The sequence below is a fragment of the Xyrauchen texanus genome, chromosome 39 (genome assembly GCF_025860055.1).
Source record: "Xyrauchen texanus isolate HMW12.3.18 chromosome 39, RBS_HiC_50CHRs, whole genome shotgun sequence".
Lineage (NCBI taxonomy): Eukaryota > Metazoa > Chordata > Actinopteri > Cypriniformes > Catostomidae > Xyrauchen > Xyrauchen texanus.
Window position 1 is genome coordinate 29,263,858 of NC_068314.1, and position 14,684 is coordinate 29,278,541.

At 39.0% G+C, this 14,684-nt stretch overlaps 1 protein-coding gene across 4 annotated transcripts in view; it reads right to left on the minus strand.

The window, feature by feature from the left end:
- Positions 1-14,684, minus strand: part of LOC127632828 (plasma membrane calcium-transporting ATPase 3-like) — a 112,134-nt gene that overhangs the window by 23,181 nt on the left and 74,269 nt on the right. For 2 of the 4 annotated variants that reach the window (XM_052111625.1, XM_052111628.1), the window contains exons 7-16: positions 13,957-13,992; positions 10,329-10,499; positions 9,178-9,392; positions 8,395-8,637; positions 8,020-8,264; positions 5,550-5,778; positions 3,125-3,304; positions 2,358-2,445; positions 1,686-1,792; positions 406-597 (exon numbers count right to left, since the gene is read on the minus strand). In XM_052111625.1, the coding sequence (XP_051967585.1) occupies positions 406-597; positions 1,686-1,792; positions 2,358-2,445; positions 3,125-3,304; positions 5,550-5,778; positions 8,020-8,264; positions 8,395-8,637; positions 9,178-9,392; positions 10,329-10,499; positions 13,957-13,992 (1,706 nt within the window). The remainder of the gene's footprint in view (positions 1-405; positions 598-1,685; positions 1,793-2,357; positions 2,446-3,124; positions 3,305-5,549; positions 5,779-8,019; positions 8,265-8,394; positions 8,638-9,177; positions 9,393-10,328; positions 10,500-13,956; positions 13,993-14,684) is intronic. The other 2 variants (XM_052111627.1, XM_052111626.1) reach the window with 1 other exon arrangement.

Here is a 14,684-nt window from a genome sequence, read left to right on the forward strand (position 1 = left end):
TGTCATATGTTATGTAGTTAGGCTAAGACACAATAAGACTTGCCAGCCCCATTTGAGTTGAAGTCTGGCACCGGCGCTTAATGGACACGACATGTTTCATTGAATAAAAAAGACTTTGTCTTTTCTTGTAGAGTTCCTTTGTCTTTATGGTTGCATTCTTTAATTATGAAACATCATGATGAATTGTCCCGCACAATGGCATACTTAACCACCAAGTACTCTTGTGTTTTTCCACCTAGAACCCAGCAATTCGGCACTTTTTGTCTTTTGTAGATGACTCATTCTCTGTCTTTTATAACATATACGTTTGGATTTCTGGGCCACAGTGTCAGATTTCATCTACAGATGACATAAAATCAAATGTGAAATACAAAAAAAGAGTTACGTCAAAGGATGTTAGTGTACCTGTGTGATGCATGCCCCAGTGAATGCAACGATCACCGCCACCACATTGACAGTCAGTTGAAACTGCAGAAACTTGGAGATGCTGTCGTAGACGTTACGTCCCCACATCACAGCTTTGACGATACTGGTGAAGTTGTCATCCGTAAGGATGATGTCAGAGGCCTCCTTTGCAACATCTGTGCCAGCAATTCCCTGTAAGACAAAGAAAGCAGCAGCTCTTAAGAAATATTACACGAGTGGTGGTGGTGTAAGGGCTCTGTAAGTCGCTTTGGATAAAAGCATCTGCCAAATGCATAAATGTAAATTTGTCTTCGTAAATACTGGAGAAGTCTACTTTATTATGACATGGAGATACAGGTTCATTCTCAGGAATGAGATGGTTCTTGTTAACAAAAATGTTGAAAGAAAGGAAAAATCATCACTTCGTTAAAAGAGGAAATGCTTTTTCATGGCTTTGGTTGTTTTCTATATCAAGATATAAAAGAAGTTGTGGAGAAAAGACTGAAGGGGCAGGTTTACCATCCCTGCCTTCATTCTAACCTAATGTCCTCCAACTGGCAGTTACCACAATTACTTAATACTTTAAGATGGTGTGTCTGTTTACACTCTCCACATTAAGGGCATTTTTGGAAGCCCACTAATTCTTCTTGTGGGGTCATCTGATCAACAAGCAAGGGCTCCATGAGCATTGATCACCCACTGATGAACAAATGAGACCACATTTTGCAATGATGGCCAGAGGCATTTTGGCTTGGTGCAGAGCAGGGGATATTGGACATGGATTAGAACAAAACCTCTCCAGTTATTAAGGCAATCTTTGACAAAGTCTAACACCTGCTGCCAAATCTTTTGGGAAAAGAAATGGCAATAAATAAAATTAAATCACTAGCCAAAATGATATTAAAAAAAGCAACAGGCAAATGCTTTTTTAAGGATGCATTTAAAAGCTATTATTTTTACACACACACACACACACACACACACACACACACACACACACACACACACACACACACACACACACACACACACACACACACACACACACACACACACACACACACAACTGTTTTAATTGTCTATTTATCCATTTGAAGTGATTTATTAATGTATTCTTTTATTGTTACATTTAACTACATTTTTATTTTTCAATTTAATAAATTAATAATGAATTTCCTTAATTTTATTGTGAAGTCCTCCATTGTGTAAAACCGGTGTCTGAAAGAAAAACGAAGCATTGATTTGACTGGGGGAACACAAAAAATAAACACATTATTTACCATAGCAAATCCAACATCTGCTTTTTTAAGGGCAGGACCATCATTTGTTCCATCTCCAGTCACAGCCACCACCTGTCTTGTCTCTCCAACTGTGCTGTCAATGATGCCTGAAAGACAACAAAGCAGGCATTGCCTTAGGGGAAACCAAAATAGGTTACAAGATTTTAACCTACACAAATAAAAGATTATACAATACCTGCACACACAAACAAAACGTCTGTCTTTGTATTGTTGTTTAAGCCTCATAAATATGAAAAGCATCCATTATTTCAGCATGAATTCATTAAAGGTCACCATAATAGGCATTGGGCATCTAATACACTACATGGACAAAAGTATTTGGGCACGTGAACATCATCCCCATATGTCTTACATGTGCTTGTTGAACATATCATTTTAAAATCATGAGCATTAATAGGGAGTTGGTAGCTTCCACTCTTCTGGTTCAGCTTTCCAATAAATGCTGGACACATGGTTGTGGGGATTTCCTCCCATTCAGACAAAAGAGCATTATTAAGGTCGGACCAAAGGTGTTCAAAAGGTGTTAATTACAAGTGGTGTCCACATACTTTTGACTATGTAGTGCATGTATAAGGTTTTATACAGTAGAAAAGTGCACTGAAAGTGTAAACTGCAAAATATCCTATTACAAACCATTCATAAGTTTCTCACCTTTAACCAGAGTGTGTTTGTCTGTAGGGGAGGAACGGGCCAGAACACGTAGTTTTGGCCAGACCTTGTCAAGACGCTCTTGCTCCACCTAGGGATAGAGACAAGAGTAAAATAAGCACTTTGCATGTCCTTGTATATTAAAGGAATAGTTCACCCAAAAATGAAAATGATCTGCTAATTTACTCAGCCTCATGCCATTCAAGGTGTGCATGACTGTCTTTCTTCAGCAGAACACAAATTAAGATTTATAGAAGAATATTTCAGGCAGCTTTGTAGGTCCACAAAACTTAGCGAAACGCTAAGGGTGTGTAATATTTAAAACATTTTTTTTACTAAAAATGTGCGCTTCCGGACAGCTTGAGGTTTGTACATTGACGAGGGTGGAGTTCAAACCGCCTCTAGAGTGACGTAAACGTATCTTCTCCACTCGCTCACTCACTCAAACTGCATTCAAACTGATTCACACATCTCTCCTTGTTCAATGTTCCAAGATGGCGCTGCAGTTGACATATTTAAACGTCGAACGAGATTACTTTTATGATTGCTACATGTGATTTTTGGAGCTTCAAAAATTTGGCACCCATTCACTTGCATTTTATGGACCTACAAAAACTGAGATTTTCTTCTAAAAATCTTAATTTGTGTTCTACAGAAGAAAGAAAGTCATACACATCTAGAATGGCATGAGGTAGAGTAAATCATGAGAGAATTTTCTTTTTTGGGTGAACTAATCATTTAACTGTCCATAAAGATCTCAAGCTCCTTACCTCTCCTTTGTCATTACGAATCTGCTGGTTGAATTCTTTGCCCTCCATGCACAAGAAGTCTTCTCCAGGCTGCAGGATTCCACATTTGGTGGCGATGGCGCGGGCTGTGTTGATGTTGTCTCCAGTGACCATACGGACGGTAATGCCTGCTCGCTGGCATTTAGCAATAGCCTCAGGAACCTGCAGAGTTAGCACACAGGAGAATAGAAGGACCATTGATTGGCTTGGTTCAAAGCAGGAGTTACTGGGCAGCCACTGGCAAATCTTTATCCATTCAGCCAGACATCCACTCCAATACTGATCATGCTTAAATAACAAAATAGGCAGTCTGGATGGATTTTGATGAAGGTCGAAGAACCCAGATCACAGGGTTTAGCAATCATATTTTTCTCAAATACTCCACAAAATTCTACACAAGATGTTTACAATATCTAATTAAATTTAACAGCCTGAAGGTATATTTAAAAATGTATACGTTTGTAGGATGCATTTTCTGGCAGGTAGTAGGCAGTCGAGTCATTTCCCAAATCCAATCCACTGTCCTTTCAATTAAAAGTGACATTAGTTCAGATCAGTGCGTTGTCTAGACTAGGGCTAGGTGATAGGACGATGTAATCCGATATCGGCGGTGTCGGCATCTTATCATGTGGGTCATTGTGCATGACACTGCGGAGACTCACAGCATGTGGAGGCTCATGCTACTCTCCGCGATCCCTTACCAAGACTTACCATGCGCCCCATTGAGAACGAGAACTCCTAATCACAACCACGAGGAGGTTACCCCCATGTGACTCTACCCTCCGTATAGCAACTGGGCCAATTTGGTTGCTTAGGAGACCTGGCTTGGGTCCCACAGCACACCCTGGATTCGAACTTGCGACTCCAGGGGTGGTAGTCAGCGTCAATGCTCACTGAGCTACCCAAACCTCCTCTCGGCCAGGGGTTGACGATGTAATTGGATATAGTAATATTTTTTATATAAATATTGTGGCCATATTTCTTGAATATCTCCCAGCCCTAGTCTGGACAGCTCAACTTTGGATTTAGATTTAACTGAACTCAACAATGCCAGGAAACCTCCCACAATTTTTTTAAAACCAATTGGTTCATCTTGCTCCAATACAGTGGAATTTGTTTTGTATTGTTGTCACTGGAATAAATGTTGAACTTTTTTTGAAAAAAAAGACCAGCTGCAATTGGGTGGAAGACAACCCTATAGGTGATAACATTGCTGGCCTCAGATCAGTACTGAGGATATTGTAGTCACTCTTGGTGTGGCACTCTGACAATTCTGTGTTGTTTGTTTAGTGGTGAAGGTAACGAGACTACTTAACACATGAAGAGGCTGGATCCAGAGGTTGTGTGTGTATTCTGGAGTCCTATGTAATTATCCGTACTCAGTCTTGCGATGAATCACACCACACCCGTAATTAGAGCCAATAAGCTCACTTATTTATAGATAATTGAAAACCTCCCAAATTGTTCCCATTCACAGAGATTTCACAGGGCGATGTCACACAATACCATGTCAGGTGAAGAACATGTAATCTTGACATGATGCACAGAAACTAGTGTGCATTTATAACCTATAAACTTGAATGCTGTCTTGCCTCCAAACATGGCTACAAGTGAGTGTTTCTCACTAGGACAAAAATATTTTAACCCATCTTGTCATCACTACAGTGCTCTAAATTTCCATAATAAAGCTGTTAATGAGTTTGTTCTACTATCAGGCAGATTACAGTATTGTCTTTATCTCTCATCACAAGTCACAGGCTTTTTCTTGGTTTGCTGATAGATGGGCAGGTAGATGGGCAGAAATATGGAGTAAATAGACAGGATATTTGTATACTTCAGATTTCCTTCCATAGCAAGACATGAAAGGCATTAGCTGGCAGCTTAAGATAGGAGCAGCCCACCACATTTCATATAATGAAAATGTACAGATCATGATTATCATGAGATAATGATGAATTCATTGCAGAACGTCAAGTACCATATGAAAGTGTGGACAGGAATAGCCTCATTGGTGGGGGACAATCTGACCTATTTCCCTTGAAGGTGGTAAAATGGGTATATGACAGGGGACTGTGCTATTTTTTTTATTATGGATCAGTGCAGAATTTATGTCAGCTTCCCTCAAATTAAGTGGCATACATAATTGTGTATTTGGGTTAAATTGATTCCCCCCACCTTTTTGGAGTAATGTGATCTATTTTATCTCTGATTCCTGTTAAATATCCCTAACCCTAACATGTTTGGGATTATTGTAAGGTAATCAAGAACAAAGTTCACATTCACTTCTTGGATACAAGTTGTCTTCCTCTGTCCGTTCACCACACAGTCAGATGTTCTGTGGCACTGACAGGTGGTCAGTTGTTCAATTCAGCTTTAGATATAAAGTGTACAAGTTTGTTTTTCTCACCTCATGGCGGACAGGATCTTCAATGCCCACCACACAGATGCAGGTCAGGTCATTCAGAATCTCAGCTTCATTGTCCCAGTCTGGCTCTGTTGTAAAGTTTCTCATGGCTACGCAAATGGTCCTTAAACCATCACAGGCCATTGGCTCGATCACTTTCCGCACCATCTCATCCCGATCCTTGGCCTTGAAAGCACGAGGCTGGCCTGAAGCATCGAGAACATGGGAACACCTGATAGAAAAAAGAAAGTTTAATATTACTTTAAATAACAATTATTGCAACTTCATCCGAGTTTTCAACATCAGTTTATCAATCTCAAGAAATCCCTATATAATTAGGCTGGATTTGGGGATTACCTGAGGCCAATTGGATGCTTTCTTGGGAAGGCATTTACAAAAGACCCATTCTTCCCAAAAATAGGAGCATAAGAGAATCCAACAGAAAGCAGAGGTCTGGGCAATTTTTACTTGAAACACTGTCTAAAACATTATGCTCAACATGCAAGATGTATTGCAATGGGTGAAGACCATCTGCATGTGTATGACTGTAGCAGCTGTGGCTGCTATAAAGGGATTTATTCATAAAATTAACTCAACTGTACAGACATAACTGCGAGTGTGATATTGCTTTTATTCAACAGTAGTTCAACAAACAAGTAAATAAGGAAAAACTAAGGACTGTCCCAAAAAAAAGCCCTTGTGTGTGGAACTACTTTCTTAGGCCACGGATCAGGATCTTCTGTGGCTAGTTTCTATTTCGAAAAAGTCACTTTAGAACTATTAACGACAGCCTTTGCTGTTTCTAACAAGTTACTGAATTAACAAGGAGGTGTGTGTGTGTGTGTGTGTGTGTGTGTGTGTGTGTGTGTGTGTGTGTGCGTGTGTGTGCGTGCGTGTGAGAGAGAGCAAGAGAGAGAGAGCGACTGAGCATGTGATTACCTGCATCTGTTACAGTGATGAAGAGTAAGCTGTTAGTTTAACTCTATTCCTCAGCTGTAGTGGTAGTTCGCTGCTCCAATCGTGGAGTAATGCTGCCATACATGCTCTCAGAATTATCCTACGTTTTCAATAATTCTACAATTTCAATAATCCTACAATTTCATCAAACAAGGAGGACACCAGTTTCATTCATGGGGAACTCTTATTTTGAAACGACACAGAAACCATGTTGGAATTTTTTTATGTTTCCTCCCTACTCAGATAGGTGTGATTACTCTGTCTGTCGCGACTCTCGGCTGTGATAAGCAGTACTACTGAAGCTGTTAGTTTAGCTTTATTTCTCAGCTATAGTGTAGTAGTAATCTGAGGGATCATGGAATGAGATACAATGCAGATGACTTCAAAGAAACTTGCACTCTGACTGACAGCAAGGTCTCTCTCAACGCAAGTTCAACTCGCTTATTGCACAAACAAGACGTTCTTTTGTTGCCACTTGCTGGCTGAAATCTTTAATGTCACAGGGATAAATTAACATTCACACCTGCTCTTACACTCCAGTTTGGAACACCACAAACACAAGAGGAGTGATACAAACAGTAAAGTATCCCAGTGGTGATGATCTAAGCTATAAGCACTCCTAGAACACCTCACTTCCAATCAGAAATGAGGACCGGAACTAACTGTTGCATAAATTATATAGACCATTCTATGAATGTAAAAAATAACAAAGGAATTAGAATGCTACTAGCCTTGTGGCACTTCCGGTATCATTACTAGATCTTATAAATAAGGCTATGAGTTATCATATTTTCTCAAAGTACATCAAACTTTTACCTGAAGTGATTTATCTAGACGTGTTGTTGATACTGATCGTCTACGCAAAATAGGTGATGAAATTATATAATAGTTTAGATGCTCAGAGTTATTTTCCACAGCGGAAAGATCCGGAATATTGGACCGCTCCTATTATACTCAATGAAGCTGTTCAATGAAGCTGTCTGCATGGCCTGCGGATAATGTAAGAATTTATTTTTGTGTCCCTAATTTGTTATTCGTTTTGGATAAAAGCGTCTGCTAAATGCTTCATTTATTATAATAGGAGCGATCATTGGTCACTTTTAGAGCTCTACCTATCAAACTTACAACCAGTTGGCAAAAATGTTCACCTTCCAAGATGTGTGCTACAGTTGTTAGTACTGCACCACATAACCTCTCGCTTCACTGCAGTGGTTCATGCATCCATTTGTTGGCGCATATTCTGAAATCTTAATGTTAGTTAATCTTAGTGTTAAAGTCACTATTAATGAAGCACCTCCTGCAGTTCATAAGTAGAAAATGTTCAAGGAACAAAGAAGTCACTTCCTTAAACCGACAAAGTCCTTGAAATGGTATATATAAATACACACACACACACACAACTAGAAAGGAACCTATATAAACTACTCAACTTCGCTTATCAACTAGTCAACCATCTTGACCCATCTCTAGAACTTTGCAAGTGCAAAGAGAGCGGAAAAGGATAGATCTCGCTTACTTGCGCAAGACGATCTCAGAGGCACCCTTGCTGTACATTCGGAACCCAGGACCAGTTGCGTTCTTTAACACAGTGCTCATGCTCTTCCGGGAGGAGTTGAATGTGTAAACCTTATAAAGTTTCTCCTCGGGAATTTCATCCCGAATAGGCTGATAGTCTCTCTTCAGATCCAGCACCAGACCCAAAAGTGAACACTCAGTCTTATTGCCCACATGCCTTGGCAGACCTCCCTCCATCTCTGGCGGCTATTGGGAAATAAGATACCTCATAAATAGCAGTCAAGAAAGGATCAAGTAGAATCCATTAGATATGTGATTAACTCATACCAAGATCAATTATTCATCGGAATCTTATTTACTTAAGGCTTATACTTACCATGATCTTGGTTGTGTATGCAGAGTTTATGGAGATGCTGTTGACTAATAACTCCAGAGTCTCTGGATTAATGGCCCCAGGTTCTGGAACATTCTTATAGTGTGTGTCACCAATATAGGCCTGGACCACAGTCATGCGATTCATTGTCAGCGTTCCAGTTTTGTCAGAACAGATGGCGGTGGCATTACCCATGGTTTCACAGGCATCCAGGTGCCTCACCAAGTTGTTGTCCTTCATCATTTTCTGTAGTGGAAAAACAGCAATTGATCTGTATTTTACAGGGGAAAGGCTAAATCTATTGCAAGAGAATGTTTTAGCCCTCTAACATGGGCCCCTTTTACACCTGGCATATACATGCGTTTTGTATCAGATATTCTTTTACAATACTGCTCCAGTAGGAGTGCATAGAGATCTCACTTACCCAAATAAATTGGAAAACATAATTGACATATTATTCAGAGGTTGCATTAACCAAAACATTTTTATTTATATTTTATATTTTTAAAAATTTCTATAGATATAATACCCTCACAATGTGATTTGATTGTTTTAATGTGGTCAAGTGCTATCTGATTGTGATCTAATCACCGAAAACAAATGTTAAGGTGTAAAAGTGGGTATAGATGCATTTATGCATCCCTCCAGCATAAATGCTGATAATGCCTCGCCATGCAGAAAAACACAGACTCACTGAAGAGTCACAGAGTTCACAAAGATGCAAAGCAACTTTTATTTTTTAGTTATTGTTACAAGACAAGTGTTAACTAATCCAAAGGCTCTCACCTTTACAGAATAGGCCAAGGAGATGGTAACAGCTAGAGGAAGTCCCTCCGGAACTGCTACCACCAGCACCGTCACACCAATAATGAAAAACTTTACAAAGTACTGGACGTAGATAGGCGTGCACTCGGCCGTCCATTTGTGCCCCTGCACGCCAAATGTGTCAATAACAAAGTACAGGATTAGGATGATGACGGTCACTGCAGACATGATGAGACCTGCCAGAGGAGAGGGAGTTTTAAGACCAATATGCCACAGGGGATGCAAGAATGCCTGCTGACTTCCTGTTAGTCATAACAGCAACAGCTGTGGGCTGATGCGCTCCATCTGAATGTGATTTGATTGTGAGGGTAACTGTAGGAAGTAGGATAATTAGGTGGAACACAGCCCAAAGGGACAAGCCTGTTTCCATACTGGATGACACGATTTCTTTAAGTAAAACAACCAAATGAACTCAGTTGCAGAAAGGATGTCTGAAGAAATCCATGTGTTATCATATCATATTTATAGCTAATGGTACACATATATTGTGCTTTAAACCAAACACAATTTACATTTCTGTGTTATGGGCAATATGGCTAAAGATTATATCTTGATATTTTCAGCCTTTTATCTACATACAATATATCTACACATAGTATTGAACAAATATATTTACCTACATATATTTTAAACTAAAACATTTTCAATATAAATACATTTCCACAGAGTGACTGATGCAAACACATTGCTGAACTTTATTGAAACTAATTAACGGAAATGAATTAAATTTACTAACCCAGTTTTTTTTCTACTGAAGTTTAAATCAGAGACAAGTATTATATACTTGCAAGTTGCGAGACAAGGACGGATCACAACTAGTCTAACAACACAGACTGAACGACCACTTGATGCAAGTTCAATGGCAAAATAAAAAGCATATTGAATTCATTGTGAAATTCACATTGTTCCTTCATTGTGATTATTCAATATATCACCCAGCCCTTTAACAAAAATGACATTTTCTGGTGTGTGCACCATGGGAAATATCCCTTTTCTCAACCTCTGCATGAATCAACAATGAATAAAAGAGTGTAAAAGTGGCATTCAAACAGGTCAGAATAATGTGAGTTTTAACAGGTGCACCTGACAATCAGGTCTGTGGGGCTCCTAACCTGCTTTTCCAATCTGTACTGCTAGCCTGGTCAGCTTGCTCTGCAGGACCGACTTCTCCTTCTTGGAGACATTCACTTTCTTTTTCTCCTTTTCTTCTTTCTCTTCCGTTTCTGCTCCTTCCTCACTTTTCAGTGGTTGGATCTCCAGGGCGATGCCATCCTGAGTCTTAGCTGTGGAGGTTGATTTCAGGAGTTGTTATGGGATCAAGGAAGGAACATGCCAAAAAAGGATGGAAGGAGATGAGAGGGTGCATAAAGAGGAAGAGGGGAGAAGAGAATGGGCAATTTAGTAACATCAAGTCATACAGTGGGTTCCAAGAGAATTATACAAAATAACCATATCAAAAGCAGAACTTCTTTTATGTTAGAGTGAATCTGGGCTGGTGAGAAGAAAACTCGAAATTCACATAGCCATTTCCCGGCAGGGTTAAGGTATGCAGGGTGAATTCTAAGTAGGTTCCAAGCAGAGCACAAAACATTTCTATAAAACCTGATTCTACATTGATAGATCATCCTTTTGTGGTTGGCCAATGGGTTACAAAACCCAGTAATATAATGAATAAAAAAAACTAAGTTTCTAGGTGTTTAAATCTTTGTGAAGATCAACCCGCAATCTACTTTTCTTCACACAAAAATCTCTTAAATGGCAATTAAAAAAATGGTATGTAATGGTAACTTTGCTAGTTTTAATTCAATTATAAAACAGGCAGGGATAAAATGACATATTGCATTACCCTATTTTAATCTTAAATAGAAACTTAATGGAGTTGAAGATCCAATTCAGTCATTTTCCATGGATATACATTGAGCCCTCACTCCAATTCGCATTAAGCTTCCAAGATAAACAAAAAGATAAACAAAGCAAGCTGCTTTTTCTACATGACGTGCAACAGACTGAAGTTAAGCACCTCATTGTGCTACATAAAATTGAGTGGAGAAATTCCTTAAAATCTAACTGAAAAACAGTCCAAGAGCCTACCTGACCACCAGTCACAACAAACAACTGACCAGAACTGACAGAGATGACCAGAACTAATAGAACAACCACACATGTATTGGGGATTGATGGACGGACTGACTGTCTGACTGACAACACGAACAGAGGCACGCACGACGAACAGGAGAGGCAAGTGATTTACAGACAACTGAAAACAGAAAAACAGTCCAAACAGCCAGATATACAACCACCACGAAGAAAACAAGGACCAAGAGGAAGACGAAAAAAATCATAGAGATTTTGGTTGATTTTTCCGCTCCCAAAGGAGAGTGCGGTAGGGGGAAAAGGTGAAGGGGTCAGATTTTGACCAAGAGAAGAGTGTACAAGAGGAGACAGCATGAAGTCCTGAGCCACACCCTAGAAAGAAGCAACAGTGAGTACAACAAAGAGCTAAACTAAACAAATGGACAAAAACAACAATCCACAGCCGGTCTATTCTGCAAGGGTGCAACTCCCACATAAGCCACGCCACTAAGCATTACATCAATACCATCAAAGACGTTAAAACTGGATGAAAACGGCCCATTTGTACAGAAATAAATGAAAACCAGCCTGATCTCATGAAAATAACATTAATGTGGCATCATTTTCAAAATGAGAGCACGTGGTTCCTTACAAGTATCACAGCAGTTCTGAGGTGAAATGTCTATACTAACAGAGGAGTTGTTTAAAGTTAATGGTATATCAAGTTTTTAATCAACAAAACATATCTCCCTGGCCTAAACCTTACAAATAGTGTCATAAAAAGCAAATGTGAGTTGAAAAACACTTCTAAAGCAACTGTGTCATTTTGTGGTGCTTCTATGAATATTTCGATTCAGGTTGCATGCTCTGCTGGACTCGTACCACTGTCCTTTGCATCGCAGAGCAACGCACTATCACTATTAGCTAGTGCCCAGTTGATAGTGTGTGAACTAGCTTGTAAATGTAGTTGATTATGTAATGCAAACATTAAAGTGTACGTAAGTCATGCGCTATAGTAAAAGTGTTTAGATGTCATAAGATAGCACTGCGTGAGGAACAGGGCAAAAAGTACGTTTTTATGAACTTATATTCTGCCATTTTACTTGTGATTTGTGTGAAAGGGAATACAAGCCATAGTTATTGTAGCGCCTCTAGTGTTCATTTCACCAGGAAACTGCCACAATACAGAAAACGATGCACTTAAAAACAATTTAGGTATTGAGACGTGTTTCAATGAGACCAGAAGATTTGCCGTACTCCTAACGCTAACATATGGTGTCTGTAGTCCGCCTTAGTGTTAAAACAGCCAATCACATGCCCTTTAGCTGGACCAGCCTGAATGTTTTTGATGTGTGATTTGAGCTAAAGAAGCACAATTTCTGAAATATTTTTGCTGAATACATTTTTTTAGACAGTTTCTGAAATTTTGGTCTTTCCGATTCATGTTGATAATAGTTGCAAGAATGAAAATACTGCCTCGAGACATCATGAATATATCTTTCATATCATGAACCTCTTGCCAAAGAATAGACAAGCCTCATCTATAAAGCCATAAACACATTTATGTATTTCTTTCTGGGAATTCAGCATCTGTGTGAAAAGATTTTGGCTGCATATGAATGTTTTATTTAAAGAAATTAAAAATATTATATTAGTTTTATGACATTGGGAACACTTTATAATTATGTATTCAAAGCTACAATCACAGCTCATGTAAATGTATGTGTGCTTGAGGTCAAGGAGATCTGAGCAGTTCTGTCTGGAGCAGATGCTTGGTCCCCGAGCACTATAGGGGGTTGAGTTGGGAGGGGTCAGTCAGAGCAGAGCGGGCACACTCTGAAACAGTCCACAGATGACCCGGTCAAGCAAAAAGAGTTTGCCATCTGAAAATAAGAGCCCTCTAAAATGTCACATTAGTGGAAAAGTATATCCACAGGACATAAATCTTTAAACCACAAACTTTGTAATTCATATAATTATTAGAGCTGTCAATATTAATGTGTTAACTTATGACATTAATTAAATGTGTTTAATGGCATTAAAAGCATTTAACGGAATCAAGGCATTTACCTAATTTTCCTTCACAACTTCATTTTACATTGTCTCATTTCTAAAGACTAGTTAAGAACCGGACATTCGTTTATCAGTAAATCAAAATTGATTTATAATACAAATTGCCCTTTTAACAAAACTAAAGACATTTGCAGTCTTTTTGCATGGTGGAAATTAAATATCATCAAAGCTCAACATGTTCAAAATATCACCTAAGCGCACAAACTACTGACAATAACAATATTAATAAGGTCACTGGAGGATTTCCGAAGCATAAATAAAACCTCTTTGCCACATATTTTGATTTCTTACCTTAAAAGAACAACTAAATGCATTACAACATTTTACATTTATTTATAGACTTTGCATAGAGAGGAGTTGCGGACATGCAAAGTCATCTGGCTGCTTAGTGCCATTTCCAGCAGGTGAGAGTTGCACCCTTTCATAAGTAAAGCGAGGCAAGAAGCTCCCCTGGGCTCAGCAGGAAGGGGTAAGCAACAGCGTGAAAGACAGAGAGAAAGTGAGCAAGTGAGTGATTGGGACTGACACGAGACTCCGAGACTTGCTGCTGAATGGGGAGGGAGGGGAGAAGGGAGAGGGAGTGGGTAAGGTTACCTTTGTTGCGATTTTCGGGGGGTCCTTGTTTTTTACCTGTTTAAAATGAGAGAGAGAGGGCGGAGGGCTGATATAACATGGCTCAAATTAAATAAACCAAAGACAGAATAAATAAAAATAAAAAAAAACAACAACAACAAAAGGATAAAAACTAGATAAGTAACACTACATTGCACGAGTATACGTGGGATTGGATGTGTCATCTATAGAGAAAGACAAGGACTGGAGGGTCTTTATGCACAAAACACTGATGGATCGGTCATTGTTTTTGACTGGCATACAACTGACGAAACTTCATTAGAATTCAGTTGTTTGATGAATGTTCTGTTTTGTTCGCTTGTATCATTAACTATGATAATGCCAACAGGGTTTGGCTGAAGCAAAAAGCAGTTTCTCAATTTGCATTAGCAAATCTGTCAGTCAACACATTCAACAGAAAACAATAGATTATTCTTGCATTATTGTCAATCTAAAAGTGGATTGCTGAACTTTCATTACAATCAAAATATAACAATTCTAAAAAATAAAAATCGATCACAGTACAGAAACGTTTTCGAGGTGTTCTTTTGACACTGGATATGACTTAAGGTCATGACAGAACAGAGTGTCAAACCATTTAGGTTGATGTGACTTTTGAAATAGATGGCGACCCAACAAACAGTAACATCTGAGAGACATTAAGAGGTGGCATCAGGTGAATGCAGTATTTGACATACCCTGGGGCACTA